At 42.5% G+C, this 21,910-nt stretch overlaps 1 protein-coding gene across 2 annotated transcripts in view; it reads right to left on the minus strand.

Moving 5' to 3' along the window:
* Positions 1-786: 786 nt before the first annotated feature.
* Positions 787-21,910, minus strand: part of ttc28 (tetratricopeptide repeat domain 28) — a 99,912-nt gene continuing 78,788 nt past the window's right edge. For both annotated transcript variants that reach the window (XM_047570272.1, XM_047570274.1), the window contains 17 exons: positions 20,064-20,173; positions 16,876-17,005; positions 16,562-16,789; positions 15,077-15,257; positions 12,967-13,107; positions 12,094-12,238; positions 11,844-12,023; positions 10,278-10,834; positions 9,855-10,102; positions 9,002-9,126; positions 8,818-8,895; positions 8,572-8,731; positions 7,237-7,313; positions 5,943-6,072; positions 3,615-3,722; positions 2,745-3,408; positions 787-2,343 (listed from right to left, as the gene is read on the minus strand). In XM_047570272.1, coding sequence (XP_047426228.1) covers positions 1,311-2,343; positions 2,745-3,408; positions 3,615-3,722; positions 5,943-6,072; positions 7,237-7,313; positions 8,572-8,731; positions 8,818-8,895; positions 9,002-9,126; positions 9,855-10,102; positions 10,278-10,834; positions 11,844-12,023; positions 12,094-12,238; positions 12,967-13,107; positions 15,077-15,257; positions 16,562-16,789; positions 16,876-17,005; positions 20,064-20,173 — 4,295 coding nt within the window. In that variant the 3' untranslated portion in view covers positions 787-1,310. The remainder of the gene's footprint in view (positions 2,344-2,744; positions 3,409-3,614; positions 3,723-5,942; positions 6,073-7,236; positions 7,314-8,571; positions 8,732-8,817; positions 8,896-9,001; positions 9,127-9,854; positions 10,103-10,277; positions 10,835-11,843; positions 12,024-12,093; positions 12,239-12,966; positions 13,108-15,076; positions 15,258-16,561; positions 16,790-16,875; positions 17,006-20,063; positions 20,174-21,910) is intronic.

The raw sequence follows: 21,910 nt of genomic DNA on the forward strand, positions 1-21,910 counted from the left end.
TTGTAAAAAAAAAATGAAGAAATAAGAAAGTGATTTATACACACACACACAGACATATAGTATTCATTATATAAATACACATATTCATATATATATATATTAATCTAATTATTATATAATTAATATATTATGTTATTATTCTATGTGATGAAGCTGTCTATCTATCTATCTATCTATCTATCTATCTATCTATCTATCTATCTATCAAGTGTGCAGGCTATTTGAAACTGTTATATATATATATATATACAGATACCCATTAATAATTTATTCTGCTTATTATTTTGGGGGGATTAATTAATTGATTTGTTTATTTTTCCAATTTGTGTATAGCTGCTGTTGAAATGTGCACTGCTGGACAATTTAAAAAAAGTCTTACATATGTATATAATACTTACTGTGGCAAATATATTCTGAAAATTTAATGCATTTTCCACTTTTTTTCCTTCCTTTTCTTCCACTGATTCTAGTATTTTAATGTTAATTGACAATCAAGTTTATGACTATTGTGTTTCCACGGTAACGACTTTTCTGTTTAGTTTTGCACAATAAACACACAAATAGCTGCAACTCCTGATTAACTCCAACTACAAATGTTCATCTAGAGTTTCTCCTTTGGGAACTGATTCTGCTCCTGCAAAAAATCTACGCAGCCAATCAGAAATGACTCTTATGTCTCATAATGAAATCCAGATGTTACTGGGCTGCATTTGTTTTTATGTTAAGTAAAAATGAGAAATATATACATTATTTGATTATCATGTAATTAAAGCAAGACAAGGAAGCTTTTTTTATTATTATTTATTTATTTGCCAACTTCTTGAGAGTTGAGTTTCTCCTGAAGAATCTGGCGTCGCTGCAAAATTGTACATTATAAAGTTAAAGAAAACACTCAAACAGCAAGAGGCACCACGCTGACAATCACACGTTAAAAAAAAAGAAAGAAATCTCCATAAAAATATCAAAAAGTTCTCCTTGTTTTAATGTTTTTTTTTATAAAAATGTGTATCGACTTCAAATAAACCACGACAATTAATAATTAATTAATTATTACACCGTGAATCAAACTGACACAAACATAGCGAGCGTTGACGGGAAATTAAAAACTATTTCTTTTCAGTGTTCAACTCTGGAGGCGGTCGTGAAAAATAAAAAAAACACTTTAAAGCCAGAGACGCTTCGCTCTGAGTTATTTCTGTCCTTCCAGCTCTGTCCAGAAGAAGGCACAGTCATCACATTCAAACAGCTCTCGCATCCCTTCACAAAATAACAAAAAACAGAAAAGAGTCGGCTGGTTTTTATTCAGCGCGTCAACATTTAGAGGACGGGTAGAAGTGTCCGGGCGTGTGGAACTTGTAGCCGTTGCCGGAGGGAAGTCTGACGCCTCCTTTGGAGTTCGTTAGAGGACTAGAAGACGGAGGCGGAGGGTTCGTGGCTTCCAGTTTTTGCTGACGGTTTGAATCCTTCCTGGCGGGTTCGTGTCTCGGGGACAGGTTCAGTAAACCCAGAACGTCTTTCTGCACCGTGCTCATCTTTTTGTTGCCGCCGCGCAGCAAACTGGCAGCAGAGGGCGCCTCCTTCTTGGCCCAGAAGCTTTTTAAGCTGTGCATCGTCTGGACTTTGTGCTCCTGCTTGGAGCGCTGGAGCTCCGGGGTGTTGGCCGGGCTGGAGGAGGCCGAGACGGAGCCCCGGGAGGAGTAGGACAGGGCCGGGGACGGGGCGCCGACGGAGGGGGAGCGCGGAGGTGGGGGAGGCTGCTTCTTCACCGACGGGCCGAGCTTCTGCAGGGAGGACGAGCGGGACGGAGGCTTGGGCCGAGTCGGAGGAGGCGTGGAGACGGCGAGAGGAGAGCGGTGGCTGGAGACGGACAGAGGGGAGGTGCAGGCCCTCAGACTGGACCTGCTGGGGGGTCGGCTGAAGGCGCTGGTCTCAGAGGGCTGGAACCCCCGGGCTCCACCGGTGGGGGACAGGGTCGGGGTGGAGGGAGTGGACTGGGACGTCCTCATGGCGCCGCCTCGGACCGTGGCTTTCTGAAGACTCTCCACAGCCTGCATGTGGCTCTGCGTCTCCTCCAGGATCTTCTGGGCCAGCTCCTGGGGGTCCAGCTGTCCTGCAGGTCCCACCCTGTCCTCCTGGGACTTCACCGTGCTGTCCGTCTCCGTGCTGGACTGGTCCGACTCGGAGCTGCTGACCTTCCCTGCTCCAGCTCCTGATCCTGGTCCAGGTGCAGGTCCTGATCCTGGTCCTGATCCTGGTCCAGATCCTGATCCTGGTCCTGGTCCTGGTCCTGATCCTGGTCCTGGTCCTGATCCTTGTCCTGGTCCTGTCCTCTGAGGAGATGACCTAGAGGGAAGAGACAGAAAGAGTCAAAGACATTAGAGACGATAAATATCTCGTCTTAAACCCTTAAATCCATTTACTGCTCTATTCTCTCTTTGTTCAGTGCGTTGGTGGCATCCACAGACAAATCCACAGACAAATCCACAGACAGATCCACAGACAAATCTGTGTAGTTCTTTATGAAATACAACTATTAATTAACATTATGCAGAAATAAAACTACAAATCTGACCTGGAAGTGAAACTGTTTACATGACAAGGATTAAAAGAAATGATTTTCCTTATTTTTCATTCTTTGTGTAGATCTAAATATAACCCATGATGGTTTTAAAAATATCTATCTATCTATCTATCTATCTATCTATCTATCTATCTATCTATCTATCTATCCAGGCTAGACTTACACTTCCTGTTTGGGGCGGGGCTGAACCGTCGGGGGCGGGGCTTTGATGGGAGACGTGGGCGTGCTGATGCTGCCTTTAGAGGAGGCCGTGGCAGGAAACCCATGACCTCCTGCTGCTCCTCCTCTGTGCCGCCGTCCCGCAGGAAGAGGGAGGGTGTCGCAGTCCCTGCCCCCCCTCCCCAGCGGCTCACTGCTGATGATGGAGAACCCCTCGTACTCCTCGTCCTCCCCTTCTCCCGCCGCTCCTGCTCCGGGGTTGGCCGGTCGACCTCTACGCTGCGAGGTGTAGAGCCCTGAACCTCCTCCTCCTCCTCCTCCTCCTGCTCCTCCTCCTCCTCCTCCTCCTCCCCGGGACCTGTCCGGCTCCCGGGGGTACGAGCGCTGGCTGATGACATCACTTCCTGCGGGCTCCGGCCGCGACAGGAAGCTGAGGGAGGAGGCGAGGGAGCTGAGGCTGTACACGGAGATGGCGTCGCAGGAGAGGTTGTCTGGGCAGACGGGGGGCAAGAAGGAGGAGGAGGAGGAGGAGGAGGTGGGCTGGGGCGGGTACGAGCCGAAGGAGATGGGCAGGAGGGAGTGAGGCTGGGAGGCCGACTGGGAGGAGGACAGGGACTCCAGGGAGGAGGAGCTGTCCATGCTGAGGCGCTTAGGAAGCTCCGTGGAGTCTGGAAGAGGAGACGCAGACACATCTGACATTAAACAACAACTCAGAAGGAGATCGATCAATACTCAGTGGATCCTGGGGTTTTATTTGAGGGACGTACCAAGAACGGCACATGTACCACAAGACACGTATATGTTTGATGAGCATCATGAGAAATAACACTAATGAAGACATTGTTCTAAAATAAATAAACCAAAGTGTTCTCACCAAAGAGAGCCAGCAGACTCTGCAGGGCGAAGTGCATGGTTCGTCTGGACGCCTGTTTCCCCGTCTTCAGAACCACCTCCTCCTGACCCACCTCACACAGATCGAACCCTGACACAGAAAAAACACTGATTTAAGACGCCAGCTCTACAGTGAAAGACGTTTTAATAAATACAATCTGAAATGTTTAAACTGGTCCAAGCCTTCAGCCCCGACCCCAGAGGAACCAGCCTATAAGTCCCCTCCAGTTGTTTTCTACTGTGTTACTTTTAAATGTGTTTTACTTGATATTAGTTCATAATGAAACTATGAAAAATCTGATTAAAAAGGTTTAAACCTCTTCGTCCCTGTTCCTATTTTTCAGCCTCCTGCGCGAAAATGACATAAAATAATAAATGTGTCACATCTTATTCTATCTAATATATCTGTATGAATAACTTTCGTCACCTGTGACACAAACACCAGTGAGATTAATACAAAAGTATCAGAATAAAGATATATGTTACTGTGGCAGAGAAAATTCACCTGGAACAAAGTGAAAAATATAAATTTTTGTTTTCTCCTAAAAAAATCAGTGAATCAGTTATGTAAAATCTGATGAGTAACAGTGCAAAAGTAAATGGTAAAAAGGTGAATCTGAAAAATCTTTGAAATGTTTTAGTCCATTTATGTCCAGGTGGAATCACAAATGATGCCTTTTTGTCACATTTTGGCACCATATGTGCCATTAAATGCAAATACAACAGTTTTGACTCATTCATCGAGACCGTGTGTAAAAGGAGGACTTGGGTGAAACTCAAAGGAGAATATCTTGACACTTAATCAATTGGTCAATTCTTGACACCTCTATAGACCAATCAGAGTCTCGAGAATCGAACACCACGTTTGAATTTACAGTAGCAACCACCAATTAATCACAAAACAACAAAGGTAGGACACACTTTATGATTTTGCGAATGTTATTTTCGCGACTCTTTGGCTTCTAGCTCTCTGAGTTTTTGTCGCACAGTGAAGAGACAGACATCGTCATAATCATGAGGACGCTTTCATATGGCACCTCGTTTGTGCGGCTATCTTAAAGCGGCGAAGTTATTTGAAGAACTAAATGAAATGTTCGCGAAATTTCATGTTTTTGTCACCACGAATGAGATTTGTCGACATTGAATGTCGCACTTCTTAAATTTTTTTTTAAAAAATCCATCAAAATTAAAAGTCAGAAATTAATCAAACTTCTGATATTTATTATTAGGGCTGAAGTTGATTAAAATATTTATGTAAAAAAATATTACCTTATGGTATTTTTGGAGCATTTTTGAAGAAATTAATGGTATGGTACAATTTTAACATCAGATGACCCTTAAACTCTGAAGCTTTCATACAGTCATAATCTCTGTGAATATTATTTGAAGTTCCAGTTTTCTCTTACTTTCTTTACAGCTGCAACACATTTGTCACTACGGAAGCCCTAAGAGGTCATGCGTTCATACATATTGTTTCCTCTGTTTTACCTTGATAATGAGTTAATTTCCTCTGTTTTCTTGAGATCTTGAATTATTTATCTTGTTATCACAGGAAAACAAAGTTTTTTTTCTCAAGATCTACAGAAACTTTATCGTTATCAAATATTAAAGCACAAAACAAATGTCTCACTTTACAGTAGACCATTACATTAGGATATTATTAGTGTTATTACTACAGTGTTTAGGGCATTTATCAGTCAACATGGCAGGTCATGTGTGACGGAACTAATTAAATAACTCGTTATCAAGGGAAAAGGGATGAATGCATGGCAGCTTAGGGATTCCATATATCACAGTTCTACCAGTGTATGAGTTTGTTTTCCAAGGGTTGAAATCTTGAAAGGTCGATTTGAACGTTTCGAAAAAACTCAGTGAGAGATACTTTACAGCTTGTTCCAAAATATGGATCATCTCCCCAGGTCTTTGTTTATTTACAGACTGAGATCAGATCCCAAGTGCTGGCTGGGGATAAATGTGAAGACACATTTTAGCGCAAACATAGGTGTTAAGACGAGGTAACCGAGGACGGATATTAATATTAAGATCTGGATGTATGAGAGTTATGTGATTTGATACTAATAAAGTATTTTTACATTCTGGTTCTAAAAAGAGAAGCACACTTTTAACCCCCAAACAACCTTTCGCCCAGTTTTATTATGACTCTTGGGGGGATTCTGAGGCAGCATTAAATCCAGTTGGCCCACACGGCTGTGAAAGTTTAAACGAGTGGACGTGTTTGGATGCAGGAACCCTGCCTCTGTGGGTTTTTTCTGGACGTGAAACGAAAGTGAAGCTTCCATCAGTGACTCACCGAGTGCAGCCAGGAACTCGTGGCATCCCGGGAGCCTCCAGAGCTGAACACTTATCGACACCTGGATGGGAGCCAGCGGAAAGTCTTGCTCTTTGTCGCCCGACTGCAGCTGTACCAGCACTTGGTGGAGCTTTGGAGAGAGAAGGAAGTGATGATGATGATAATGATGATGATGATGATGATGATGATGATGATGATGATGATGCCTTTTAAGCTTCAGGCTCATTTCAAAAGTCACAGCGAAGACTTAAAGCTAATGTAACAGTGCTGATCGAAGCCTCCTCAGAAACTCACCATTCCTGCCATGTTTTTAACGGCCTGAGTGAAGTGAGTGTGAGAGGAGAGGAAACAGAGCTTTAGAGGTTTGTTCCTGTGCACATGATGGACACTGAGTCATGCAAAGATGATGGTGACGGGATGAAGAGACCTGTTTTTACTAGTGCTGTCAAACGATTCAAATTTTTAATCAGATTAATCATAATGATGGATTCATCCACGTTAATGTTAACGTTTTTGACAGCTGCTAACTGGTGTCTGTCTATTTACTGGTTTATCTAGGCTAACTGGTTTATGAATGCTAACTGGTGTCTATATGCTAACAAGTGTCTGTATGCTAACGGTGTCTATATACTAACCGGTGTCTATATTCTAACAGGTGTCTGTATGCTAACAGGTGTCTGTATGCTAACTTGTTTATCTATGCTAACTGGTGTCTATATACTAACCGGTGTATGTTTGCTAACTGGTGTCTGTATGCTAACCAGTGTAAGTATGCTAACTGGTGTCTGTATGCTAACCGGTGTCTATATACTAACCGGTGTATGTTTGCTAACCGGTGTATGTTTGCTAACTGGTGTATGTATGCTAACTAGTGTATGTATGCTAACAGGTGTCTGTATGCTAACTTGTTTATCTATGCTAACCAGTGTAAGTATGCTAACTGGTGTCTATATACTAAGTGGTGGTGGATGCTAATTGCAGGTTTCCCTTGTTTTATAGCAGGAAAAATATCACATCTGGACGCCTCACGATCACTTAGACACACACAGCGATCATAAAAACAACACATGCATTGGTCAACATGTTGGTATGAGCCAGTGGTGGAAGGTCGAGCTTTAAACTACGGCAGTGGCTCAGTTCTGAATGTATATAGGAGACAAGAGCCACCTGCCAAATCAACCAGATCTGAGGGCAGCGTTACGTTGCTGTATTTTTACTTCAGTAAAGTATCCGAGTCCTTCTTCCACCTCTGTCGTGACCAACACTGCGTTCCTACTGTACAACATGTCGGTACCTTATGAATGAGCTGCTCTCCAGCCTCAGACGCTGTGACGAGTTTGCAGAGAGCCTGCAGAGCTGGAGGAGGGAGACCTGCAGGACGAGACGGGAGGTTAGATTAACACACCATCCATTTAAACACATTTCAACCAAACAATGTATGTGGCGTAATACGAAAAGATGTTTTCTACTATATTCTATCATTAATTGAAGCACATAGTGTTGAGTCTGAAGTGTAAAGGCTCATTTAGAGATCACAACCTACACCAGTATGAGACATTTCTACTTGTACCTCGTCAGTCTGGCTTGTTTCATAACAATTCCACCCAAACACTGTGCTGAGTTTTTTTTTTTTTTTAGCAAGAGGACAAATCTGAGCTGTTGTGCTCTGGTGCATTTCTTGGGAGATAGATACCAGTTAGCATTCAGACACCAGTTAGCATCTTCAGCACTTTGACAAAGAAGTGCAAAGACGCATAAATGAGTTTGAGCAGGAGTTAGCATACAGATAGCACACATACACCAGTTAGCACACAGATACAAGCTAGCATACAGACACAAGTTAGCATACAAACACCAGTAAGCATACAGACACAAGTTAGCATACAGACACCAGTTAGTATAAATACACCATTTAGCATACATACACCAGTTAGCATATAGACACCAGGTAGCATACAGACACCAGTTAGCATACATACACCAGTAAGCATACAGACACCAGTTAGCATACAGGCGCTAGCCTCTGCGTGAACTTAACGCATAAGTCTTAACCAGCTATTATGAGGAAGTCGTCTGTATTATGTTGTAGAGGATCATTAATGAATCTACCATCCATGACTATGTGATTAGAAACACAGCAGAACCCAAACAGCCACCGGGTTAGAACCAACAGTTTTCATTCTGTGGTGCTAACCACTGCTAAAGGTAAAGGAAATCTACCCTGGTTTTAGGTTTAGAGGTCTGTATGTGCAGAAAAACACGAATGAAAAGCTGCCATATTAGCCGTTAGCATCACCATTAGCATCTGCTCTGGAGTCTATTGAGATAATGAATAAGGACACAACAGACACGACCAGACCATCAGAACAAACTCACTGTAATAGTCCAAATACTCTCTGACTCAGGTTATTGTGGGGACTTTGTCAGTTTTGAGTTTCTTGTTGTGTTTTGTTGTGTTGTGCAACTCTCTGGGTTTCTGTTTAATGAATGTCCTGAATGTTTTTTTTTTCTGTTTCTTTTTTCATTGATGTAACACGGACTCATTACGTGAAATCCCACATCAGACGGCTGCGTTTAGGACAAACATCATGTCATGAGTGTGAGGGAGTGAGTGATGGAGCCGTGGTACCGAGCAGAGACTGCAGGGTGGTGCTGCACTGCTGCAGTCGGTCCCCGGGGTCGGACGTCGGGAAGAAAACCGCCGCAGGGAGTCCAGCGCCGGTGCTGGACACGTCCAACCGGAAGCCCACGGCGGACAGGAGGGCCTGCCACCCTGGGACCCCACCCACCTTTAACCCCGGGGGGGGGGAAAGAGAGAGGACACGTGAGGACATGAGCGGAGGGGACATTTAAAGACGCTGGTCAACACACAGACCTTGTTCTCGACGCTTTGCTGCGACGTGTACATGGGGTTACACTGTCCACTCTGGATGCGCTGCAAAGACTTCTCCACCTGTGGACACAAACATGCATTTAACTGTTATTTATTCATGTTATTAGTTAAAATACTCCTGATCTGTTTAAAGCTGTCCAGCTGATAATGATTGAAGACGTCTCACCAGGTGCAGCAGGACTCTCAGAGCGTCCCTGACTCTCTCTGGATGCTGCAGGATCTCAGCCAGAGCTTGACCAACCAGAGACATGGGGCTGTTCAGCTTCACATCAGAGCCGATCAGCATGTAACCTGGAGGGAAACACACACCACGACATCTAAACACCCGCTTCTAGGTTATCGTGATGCAGCGTTACATTATGTAACATGTGCTGCTTGTGGTGCTTTATCCTGCTCAGCATTTCAAAAATAAGAACAAAAGTGTCATAAGCTGATCTGGAAATTATTAATTTTAACTCGTATCACTACGGTTTTAGCTGAACTCCACTGGCTTCTGGTATAATTCATTTTAAAATTTTAGTTCTGACTTTTAAATCCTAGATACAGAACAGTCACATCTGATCAATGTCTGCCAGTCAATCAACCAAACTTTATTTATTTACCACTTTTCATACAGACGATGCAGAACCAAAGAGCTTCACATAAAACACAAAGCAGAAAAACATGCAGGTTTAAAAACACTCACCACTCTATAGAGATAAAAAAAATAACTTTATAAATCATAATTCAGTAATTACCTAAGGGATAACAATAAATAAAATTCAAATAAACACCAGCTTAAAGGTAAAAATAATAAAATAACTTAAAAATGAGTTAAAAGCCATAAAATAATTAATTAAAAGCCAGACTACAAAGGTAGATCTTTAGTTTGCTTTTAAAAATGTCTTCGTACTAGACGTCCCACCCGCACATTTTAAGACCACAGGTGATGCATTTTGTCTTATGACTGTATTTAAAGTAATAACCCGTTGTGGTTTTGACGTGTTGCCTGTAAATCTACGCAGAGAGGCTCAGCTCACCGGCCCAGTTGGACGGATGTGAGAAGTGCTTGCTGCCCTGCAGCGTCCTCATGGCCTCGGTCAGGGCGGCGCTGGCCTTGGTCCCGTTCAGGAGGGCGGTGTAGAAGGTGTGCGTGAACAGTTTGGAGGCGGCGATGGGCGCCGGCCACAGGGACACGCAAACACACTGGACCCCGGCGGCCAGGAAGGCTCTGGTCAGACCCACCACCCCATCAGCCGTGACCCTGCTGCTGGACTCCGGGTACAACCTGAGGGCACAAAGAGTCAAAGTATTTTCTACTCTTTTCAGTGTTTTATTGCTTTTTAATTGTTTGTTTTATGTCTTGTGCTCCTGTTTGACCCATGTGCAGCACTTTTATAAATAAAGCTGAGTCGAGTCGACTGGTCTGAGGTCAGATCAGCTCTCTTAAATGAAGCTCGTACCTCAGAACCACCAGTTTGTTGGTTAAGCAGAGGTCCAGGACGTCGGCGGCGGTGAGGAGGAAGTCGTGAAGAGGAGGACTGTCACAAACACTCTCTCCATCCTCACTCCTCTCATCAGCTCCTCTCATCCTCTCTGAGCCGCTGTGATGCCTCGATAAGGAGAACCTGCTCCTCCCGTCCTGATCGGGAGCTTCCACCTGTGATTTCTCCCTGAGTCGCCCTCCTCCTCCTCCTCCTCCTCCTCCTGCGTCTCCTCCTGAGTGCTCCAGACTGGGGGCGAGCACCAGAGCCGCCAGCTTCCACGATATGTGCGTGGCAAAGTGGACGCACTCGGCCTGACTGAGGGCGGACAGGACTCTGTCCTTGGTGGCGTCCGCTCCGGTGACGGGGTGACACCCCAGCTGCTCCCCCAGCCACAGAGCCTCGTCCTGGGCCGAGGGTAAAGGCCCCCACAGCCAGCGGTCCATGACGCTGGGGGGCAGGCGAGGAGCCCCGACCACCGCAGCCACCGAGCCTCCGTCCGGACAGAGTAAGGGGCCGCTACGACGTGGAGGAGTCTGGAGGATGAACAGTTACACATCAGAGACAGTTCTTTTGTTTTTTGGCTAAAAAATGTATCTTGTTGCAGTTCTTGACTCTCCAGATCTACATCTATCATACATTTTCATTAAGAAGCTAAGTTTGCTTAAAATGACCTAAAAACCTAAAACCATCAGCTCCATGTTCAGGACCCTGGTAAGATTTCAGAGAGTGGATAATTCCCAGTACCACCATTACTATGCCTGATTAATTTAGACAACAGAAAACGGCCTGACAGCAAAGAACCAACCTCCACGTTGGGTTTTTACCTCTACAACATGAATCTAGCCACAAATTAACACTGATTCCACCACAGGAGGCAACGTACACACGATTCAACCCAACATTTTATTCAGCCTGGACAGTTCATTGACAGCAAACTGCGAAAACTGTGCACATTATAGAATCATTAAAAGCACTGACACGTCTTAAATGTGGCTGAAACGAGTCTCCATGAATGTTAGATGTTACTGTAAAGGTCTCACTGAGAGTAAAATGGCTCCACTGCCTTCGTTTTCTGTTTTACCACCAAAATACCAATATCATAATGTCATGTTTTGGGCCTTTCTTCAACACCTTCCACACCTCCACCACCACTTTTTCTGCACAAGTGCAATAAACTGGAAATGGATCATCTGGATTAATATTAATTTTTGACTATTATCACTGTCATATGATTTACATATATGCAACTTGTATTTCAAGCTGCATTTAAAATTCCTCAGTATGAAGAATACTGCGATATATTGCGATATCATAATCTCGTGATAATGTATCATATCGTGGCTCAAGTATCGTGATAAGTATCGTATAGTGGATTGTGTTCCACTTTAGCTGCCCCTCACATTTAAATACAATTAATACAGTAATGAAATCAGAAGGAAATAAACTGTACAAGTCCAGTTTCCCTCATTTCAACTAAAATAAGTAAATTAGTAACAAACAAACACAGACAGTCACTTATACTAGTTGATAGTGTTTAATTACCTTGGTTGCGGCTGCCAGGCTGGCTAACGAAGGGACAGAAATTAGACTGAACCTTTCGTACAGGTACTCGTTGGAGGAGCTGCCTTTGAGCAAAGCAAACGGGATCAGGTACAACTCTCCCTCCAGGACTAATACGAGCTGCCTGTGTCGGCCCACGGGTCCACTGTTGTGCATCAGGCCCTGCAGAGGTGAAGGAAGGATGAAGTGGAAGCACAGCAGAGCAAAGCGTGAAGCTACATACTGTACGTACCCCTTCCATCGGCGCTATGAGTAAGTCATAAAGGGCTCGTAGAGGAGGTTTGCTGATGTTACTGGGTCGGTACAGAGGAGAAGATAAACCGTCCTTCGCTGGAGAGACTGTGGCGCTGTAGAGGCTCGTCATGCTCTGGCAGCTTCTGTTAGAGGCAGGAAAACAAACAGAAAACGAATTCAGAAACGAGACAAACAGCAGCTAGGAAGAGCTAATGCTAACATTCCCACAAAGAGATGATCATCATCTTAGTTTAGCTTGTTAGCACGCTAACATTTACTAATTAGCGCAAAGGTTTTATTTTGATGGTGCTACAACAAAAAAGCTTAAAGTTCATCCTCAGGAGATCATGAATTTATAACTCAATCCACTTGTTTATCCTCTGATATCTGAGATTAACAAAAGATTCAATATTTTGAGCAAAGGATGGAGTGAGAGGATACGTTTAAAGATCATAGGAGACAATAGAATTCATCCTCTGGGGACCATGAAATCTCTGTCTAATCTATTGTCCCAATCCGTCCAATAAGAGTCGAGATAATTCAGTCTAAGCCTTAAAGTCAACTCATTCTGGAGGAACTGGGATCCATCCTGTGATACAAGATTTTATCCAAACTATGTTGAGATGTTTCATTGGATGTGAGAACATCATGAGTTACTGGTGGGAGAATCCAGGTCAGTGTCGTATGTCCTCTAGGGAGCATGAAATCCATCCAATAGGTGGAGGTGAATAGAACCGGTAGATATAATAAAGTGGTACCAAGTCATCGTAATCATCAGGGTAAATGTCTGCACAGCATTTTCCACTAATCCATCCTGTATAAACTGAGATGTTTCACAGGATCGTTTAAAGCTGATGATGAGACGTCAGACCTGTTGAAGAGGTTATTCCTGGACACCATGCGGAGGTATCCCGTGGGGTCGGTGGCTGAGGTGAGGTTGTTGTTCAGCTCCTCAAACTGTTGCTCCAACAAGTCTCCGGCTTCGCTCTCGGTCTCGCTGCTGGAGCAAACCCTGCAACAACACAGACGGAGGATTATTACATTCATCCTTTAAAAACTACCCTCTTCATCACTTTGTTCTCTTAGGTGATGATCTTATCGAAACTAATCACCAACCAACCAACCACTCAACCAATGAACCAACCAAACAACCTATGAACCAATCAACCAGCAAATCAACCAGCAAATCAATCAATCAATCAATCAATCAATCAACCAACCAGACTTTAAAAAAACAAAACTAAGGTTTTTTACTTGCTGAGAGGACTTTAATGCCAGTGTTTGAGGTGTTGTATTAATTTTCTCTCTCTGAGCTCCAGGACTAATAATTAAGACCTCAGTTTTGTCCTGGTACATTATATTTTGGTTACACGTTGGGAACTTAAATTGTAATATACAGTTAAATAATCCCCGTCTCCACATAATTTATGTCAAAAACAAAGATGATGCTTATTTTTTTTATACTTCTTAGATCCTACTAATCCAAAATACCTAAAGATCTTAATCTTATTTTAACGATATTATGATGCATTACAAACAAACGCTTGGGTCTCAGCAATAGATCTTTATCTGTAAGTCTATTGAGTCTTTTCATTTTTATTTTATTTCATTTTTTCTCTGATGTGTTGATGTATGTTGCTGTTGAAAAATCAATAAAAAACTATTAAAATTGGAAAAAAAACTATTAAGGATTCGGTTCTGGCTGTAGAGTTTCTTTAAGACGAGTCTTTTCGTTATAAAATAAGAGAAATGTTTAATTAATCATGTGCTGGACCGATGACTTTCCATTAGCCAACAACATTACATTTTATGGAATCTTCTGATTCAGCATTTTACGCATTTTAATCTGTGTTAAATTAGCAGTTTCTGCCTGGATACGTACTGGATGGTAATAAAACCTTCTGAATCCTACGGACTGGACACAGTTTTAACACAGAGACGTGGTGAAGCTCCACTGAAATGGTTTTCACAGACAGATGAGAAGAAGTTTGTGTGGGGGAACGTTTGCTGACTCGGCACATGTTAGTGATTTACAGACGGGTCCGGTCGTTGCCAACCGAGGCCTGAAAAGTTGTGGGTGAAATATTTGAGGATAAAGGGAAAAGCTGGTGGGAGGGAGCCGAGAGATTCATCTTCACTTTGCACTATTTTGTTTTTAAAGAGAAAAGAGACAAGCAGCTCTGTATGAGGCAGCCCAGGTTAGCATCTTAGCATCTTAAAGGCCGCTAATTAGCTTGATGGGAATCTTCCCAAAAGGTCCTACTTTAGTATAAATATAGTAATTCCCGGTGTTGAAATCAGGTCCATATGAATATTAGGAGAACTGATTTCTGGCCACATGTTAATGTTCGTGGACCATTTGTTATTTGCTAGTTCATATGGATCATTGCTGAGTCCAGTTGTTCTTAATTTGATCTGATAATCCACATTTTTCCTGGTCTCTCTCTATTTACTGATTGTATTTACTCATTTCACCACGTTTTTGCCCCTTAGGGGGCGTGGCCTGGGGAGGAAGTGATGTCAGTTCATATCCTCTATAGCTATAGCTTTAGCTAATTAGGCTAATTTGTGCAGAATTTTATTGGATATTGGTGAATATACTGAGGAGATCATGCAAGACATTTACATTCATCCCCGATGAAATGTCAGGACAACGTTTTATACGAATCAATCCAATCATTTTCAATAACGATGTCAATCTCACTGAGGTCCTGGAGGAGAAGACAACAAATCTCTGACATTAGCGCGTTCATCCTCTGGTGACCATGAAATACAGTAGATGTTTTAGTGAACGGGTGAATAGTTTGAGCTGCTGGAGGCTTCAGAGGAAAAGTCTAGTCCTAAAGATTTATCCTCTGGAGACTAAATTAGTTGGTACAATCCGTCCATCCAACCCAGCAGCATATATTCTAGCAGCAGCAGCACGATGGAGGAATCACCAGCTACATTTAACTGACTGATACACTGAGGGAAATCACCACCTGCTGTAGTGGCTGTCCACTCCCAGAGCCTCTCTGGCGTTACATATGTACTGCTCCAGAGACAAGGGACCTCCTCCAACACCTCCTCCTCCTCCTTGTGGGCTCCCACCGCCGCCATCTTGGAACTCAGACGTGTCCAGTCCAGATTCTCCAAGATAAACCTCGTTAAACTTGACAATTCCTGTCGTAGGAAGGACACAAAGTAGAAGTAAGACAAAGCAAACAAGGCCCCAAACTACGAGGAACATGTCTCATCTTTGACTTTGTTGGAACAAACCAGTGATGGAGATTCAAATGTTGTGGAGAAGGTGATTAAAATCCTCACAGATTCATTCAACTACAGGTGAACAGAACTTAATCATGAGGGTTTCTGGTGGACAGCACCTACAGATGTTCCAGATTAAACAGTCTACATGGATGAAACTGCCTGAAAACCATCAAATTCTGTTATTGTGCACATTATAGATCCATAAAAATACTGATATTTATCTAAATATGGGTGTTGTGCAAGGAACTTCTGCTTTCTGTGTAGTTTTTTTTTACCATCTTACTAAGGCTGGGTGGTTCACACCTAATATCGGTATATTTTATCATTATGATATGAATTTTTAATCTACCGTCATATCAGTGTATTTGATTACACAGCGTTCTGAAAGTTGGGCCACGAGACGCTGTTTCAGACTGGACTACTATCAATATAACGCTGTGAAGCGTCTCAATTGTAGCTTTTTATGAATGAGAACAAAAATGTTGTGCGCAGTTATTACGGTAGCTGATCGCACGGCTATTGACATTACAGACATAGAAGTTTAAATATGTTTAAATATGAAGAAATATGTCACAATAAATGAAGTCGTAATTGTCCCTGTTTATTTATTTTGTCTTGATAACATTTATTTTATTTATTTATTATCTCTGAGCTGTAAATGTCCCCAGATTTCCACATCATTAGTCAGTGCTAACACGCGGCCATGCTAACCTGTGGGATTATTCTACAATATTTACTCATCATCACAGTAAAATAGTCCATCCTTGGTTAATCTACTGTATTAATTCCTCTCAACCAGTAGAAAATGTTGTGAACACGTGATTATACGTGGAAAAAAAATACCGTAATATACAGTCAGAATTTTGAAAAGTTTTTGGTCGTACCACCCAGCCCCTACATCTTACTTTGGTGCAGAGAGAGGAGTCTCAGGTGCAGGGTCCATATAAATATGATTTGCATATTTACATGTGCACTCAGTTCTACATTGATTGGGATACAAAGGAAATGTGCTCAGATTCATGCACAGATGTTCATGTTTGTTCAGTGTTTTCAGAACTTGAGCGTACGCCAAGTTTCAGTAGGAAATCTTTGAAGCCTTCGTACAGGAAGCGCCAGGTCCCTCATGAAAAAGAATCTCAATGGGACGTTTCCTGGTTAAGTAAAAGCTAAATAAAAAATAAATAACTGAACGAAGAAGAGGAGGCGTCTCCGTTCACCTGAGCCTGGAGATATCAGCCAGCTGTAGAGGAAGCCTCCAGCCAGAGAGTAGTAGAGGACCATGGCCCTCTGGGCGTTGACCGTCTCCAGGATGTGCTCCACGGTGACGGGGATGTACGGGTCGCTGCCGCCCGTCTGCTGGTTTCCCTGCTGACGCTCCACCAGCAGATCAGCGAAGGCCCGGGTCCGTCCTCTCTCAGCTATGGCCAGCGCCTCGTCGTGTCGGCCTGAGAGACGGAAACACGTCTGGAGTTAGAGGTCGGACGGTCTGGGTGATGAGAACAGACGATTTTTTAAACTGAGCAGAGCTCACCCAGGCTGACCAGGACCCTCTGGAGAGCCTGGTACGAGCTGGTCTGCAGGTCGAACAGCGAGAGCTTGTAGTCGGTGCTGTGCTGCGTCTCGTGGCGGATGGCTTCGAACAGCGTGGACGCTCTGTACAACTGTGACACACATCAATGAAAAGGATGAAGAATCAAGAAGTTGTGCAAATGAGGCTTATTTTAAAAAAGGAAGAAGGAGCTGGTGAGATTAGATTTTCTGGCAGATTGTTTGTGAGGTTGTTTCATGAGCTGCTTGGTTGTTGTGGACACTGACGGCTGCTGGGGTCATGTAGGATAAATATAATCAAAATGCTAAATGCAGATAATTTAAGAAACGCGTGCTAAATAAAACTAAAATACATTTAGAAAATTTATCCTGCAAAAGATGTTGATTCATTGTGTCGTTAAAACTAAGAGATCAGATCAAATTTCTCTTCAAAAACATATTTACGTACAATATTGGAAAATTAATATTTACTACTTATCTACAATGTTTATTTTGGGGGGTATTTAAACATTGTGCATGTGTTTATTTTGCTTTCTAATCTTCTTTAAGTGGTGTTTTGTATTTGTGTGAAAGTTTTTCACCAGGTGAAACTGATCAGTGTTGCATCAAGACTTCTAAAATAAAGGAAAGAAGGAAAAGATCAGGAAGACGTAACCAGATCTCATATCACATCCCTATTATTATATTGTGGAAGTTGTGACAATACACACTTGAATGTTGAATCTAGTTCTGTTTAGGTCCTGAAATCCTGTAGGGAAACATCTACTGAACTGTTTTATTTGTCTATAAAAATCACCAACGTGTGATTTTAAAGCAGAAGCAGCTGATGCTGTTAACGTGGTGTCCACTGGGTGGCACTGCAAACACACAGGAAGCCTCAGGAGGACGGAGGCTGATTCTATCTTCTCTGTGAAACTCAAACTGATGATGAGCATTGAAGTTATTCATGAACCAAGGGATAAAAAGCCAAAAAGTTCATTTACTCACCCGTTCATTTATTGTTAATTACCTGATTAGTTGGTGATTACTTCACAAACAAATCAAATCAAATGTCACTTCAACGATCCGGTCGTACGTAGACGTACACGAGAAACGATGAATCGATTAAATGACTTGAGTTTTGGTCATTTTTTCAAGCAAAATCTATCTAACTTTGTGGTTTCAGCTTCTGGAATTTACCCCTTCATCATCATCATCATCATCATCATCTCGTCTTATGGGAAAAGAATATGACATTAAGTTGGCGAAATGCCACCACACACATGTTCTGGGACTGTCCAGTCATACAAGGATTTGGGGAAAATGTTAAAAGGGAAACTGATGCTATTTCAGAGATAGATTTTACTCTAGAACCAGTGTTTTTGTTCTGTCGTCATCAGATGCGTTAGTTGCTTTGGTCGCTATTTGAAGAAGAGAGGAGAAAATCTGTCAGAGGACGAGACAGAAAGAAGATTCTTCTATCAACTAATCACAGGAAGGAGGAGGAGGGTTGAGAGGAGGATGAAGGAGGTTCAGCTGCATGAGGGGAAGGTCGGCAACACTTCATGGTGCATGTGCTCAAAAGTTTAAGACCGTGGCTCAAAAAAAGAAAAAAAATAACTCAACAAAGAAAGTAAAGCTAGAAGGAACTGTTATTAGCTGGGAGGCTAGGAGGAACTGTCATTAGCTGGGAGGCTAGGAGGAACTGTTATTAGCTGGGAGGCTAGGAGGAACTGTCATTAGCTGGGAGGCTAGGAGGAACTGTCATTAGCTGGGAGGCTAGGAGGAACTGTTATTAGCTGGGAGGCTAGGAAGCGCTACTATTAGCTGGGAGGCTAGGAAGAGCTACTATTAGCTGGGAGGCTAGGAGGAACTGTTATTAGCTGGGAGGCTAGGAGGAACTGTTATTAGCTGGGAGGCTAGGAGGAACTGTCATTAGCTGGGAGGCTAGGAGGAACTGTTATTAGCTGGGAGGCTAGGAAGCGCTACTATTAGCTGGGAGGCTAGGAAGAGCTACTATTAGCTGGGAGGCTAGGAGGAACTACTATTAGCTGGAAGGCTAGGAAGAGCTACTATTAGCTGGGAGGCTAGGAGGGGCTACTATTAGCTGGGAGGCTAGGAAGAGCTACTATTAGCTGGGAGGCTAGGAGGAACTGTTATTAGCTAGGAGGCTAGGAGGAACTGTTACTATCTGGGAGGCTAGGAGGAACTGTTATGAGCTGGATATGGTCATATCCTTTGTATTGGCGCCCATTTGTGAAGTAGGAAGGCCGATCTGAAGCTGAACTCTCATTGGTTGGTGTTAAATTGTGACATGATTGGTTCAAAAGCGCCAGGTGACCAGATATTCTGCCAGTCTGTGTTTGTCTGCGAGGGACTTATTGGTTGATCTTCTCTAAGAAGAAAATTACAGCTCAAATTAGCAAGAAAAGTCAAAGAAAAGCCAGATGAAGGAGACGAAAGACTCATCCGGCCGTAAACTGTCTTTGGTAAAAGGAGACGAGTCTGATATTAGTCTGATATTTTGATATTATATATGTTGATATGATTAAATTATATGTTTTGAAGGATTTGAGTAGATGTGGTTTTGGTTTATAGTGGTTTTCAAATAAAAAATACATTTTGTCGTTTTCTCAAAATGAGATTTTCTGCACATGCTGAGTCAAAAATCTCCACTTCAGTCGCGTTTACAGATATTAAACTTTCCATATTTATTCCTAACTACATTCTGCAGGTAATTACAGAGGGGATTTCTCATATATCATTGACTGCCTGATTTATAGAACATTTTCCTCCTAAAGACGTGGCAAAAATGGATTTCTTTGGACTCGTGACAGCATTTTGTGATTTGTGGAGTGATATCCATCCTAAGAGATATATATATCCATAATACCTTCTGTTAAATACCTGGAAATATAATATGTTAACAAAATGAAACAAGAATATTGAACCTCACTTAAGCCATTATTCAGATTTCTGGTCTGGAAATTTATACAAATTAGTGCATATTTTAGTAGATAATTCCTCATTTGCATATTTAAATATAAATTCACGGAAAACGTGTAATACAAAATAAAATACTGCATTTATGTAAGTAATCAACCAGAGAAGTTTCATGGTGATATCCATTAGTTACACCTGTAGAGTGTGGTCTTAGATGGTTTTTTCTGATTTTGCAGTGCGCACACAGACCTGGTGCTGAGCCTCCTCCAGGTTTGAGCCGGCCCACAGAGACAGACCGAGGCGATGGCGGATCTTGGCTTCATCCTCCCTCCGACCTAACTGCTCCGCCAGACGAAGCCCTGAGGAGAGAAGAGGAGGAGGAGGAGGAGGAAGAATCAGACGTGACTTCCTAGAGGCTCACATCTGAAAGTTGCCCCCCTGCGCTCACATTAGCTATTCCTTTTCTCTCATTGTTCCTTTTGTTTTTTTTCCCCCCTTTTATATCTGGCTCTCGTATTCTCTTTAGCTCGCCCTCCGATAGGTTTCATCTCGCAAAGACAGTTTGTCTTTAGCTCTCGTTAGTGTCTCAGACTGAGCGAGAACTCATCAATTATCAATTCAGGAGTCACTCGTCACTGTTCTTCCTGCTCCTCTGGTCGTGTGATGTTTCTGAGTCTGTGTTTTCGGATGACGAGGTTAATTGGAAAGCGAACATACGAATGTTTCTTCAGCTGTGGCCACAACACGGAATTTACATCAAGTTAATGACCAATTAAAATCCATCAGATCTTTGAGTCAAGTGACAAACCGTGACTTACGGAGCCAGTATTAAACATCCATTACAATTATTTTAATTGATCTGAGCTGTGAGAGATGCACTTGTGTTTAAAAGAGAAGAAGTTTAGTCAAACAGGATTATGGAATCCACACTCTCAGTATAAAGCGTCTCTTCTGTTGCCTTTCACGCTCCTTCACGGTTTCAGAAATACACCTCACTATGTTCCTAACAGACCCACATGTAGATGAAAGTCTGAATGACTGCAGGGAGGAGGACCGCGACTAATGCTTCACTCGCTTTTCATCACAACTCGCTGAGTTTGTTGATAGATGTTGGAGGAACAGGCTGATACCTGAACAGCTGGAGTCAGAAAAATGGATCAAGACTCAACCTCCAGGGAGTTAAAAAAAAGTTATAACTGAAGTTTCTCAAATGTCAGTTAATGACACTTAACTCCATGTTTAAAACAAACATACCACATATTTACTCCTTTTAAACATGACCAACTTGCATTTATTTTCACTAACATGTTCAACAAAAGAGTTATCAAATCAAAAATATTCAATCACAGGGAAGAATTTATTTATAACTCAGATCTACGTGTTTCTGTGTTTTAATTATCTGGGAGTTAAGAGGAGTCGGGCTTTAATGAGGATGGAGACGCCACACTGAGCTTCAAAACCAAGAATCATTCAGGGTGTAGTGTGCGTTATTCTTTTTAAATTCAACTACTTCTAAATTAGTTTGAGAGACTAGGAGGAGCTATTGTTAGCTGGGAGGAACTATTTTTTGGCTGGGAGGAACTATTATTAGCTGAGAAACTGGAGGAACTCTTATCGGGTAGGAGGCTAGTAGGAACTATTATTAGCTGGGAGGCTAGGAGGAACAATTATTAGCTAGGAGGCTAGGAGGCCGAGAAGCTAGGATGTGCTTCTATTAACTGGGATGCTAAGAATCTAGGAAGAGCTACTATTAGCTGGGAGGCTAATAACGCATTTTATTTTGAGGTGCCTTTCTGAAAGACAAGCAATAAAAACACAACAAAAAAACATGAATAAACAGAAAAAAACTGCAATCCAGTGAATCAGAGGGAAAAAACGATGAATAGGAGAATTTTGAGGCTAGGAAGATGGTTTATGTTTTATTCATACTTGATCATCCTGTTGTTGTGGAAATATTTGTGTATTTGAAGCATCAGACGAATTGTCGTTTAGTTTCTTTTCACCCTTCCTGTTCCTCTTCTCATGCACTGGCCCTCTAAGCTAATCAGCCAATCAGAATGACTCCACCAACCAACAAGATGCTGAATTAGCCCAAA

The sequence above is a fragment of the Mugil cephalus genome, chromosome 19, assembly GCF_022458985.1.
Source record: "Mugil cephalus isolate CIBA_MC_2020 chromosome 19, CIBA_Mcephalus_1.1, whole genome shotgun sequence".
Taxonomy (NCBI): Eukaryota; Metazoa; Chordata; class Actinopteri; order Mugiliformes; family Mugilidae; genus Mugil; species Mugil cephalus.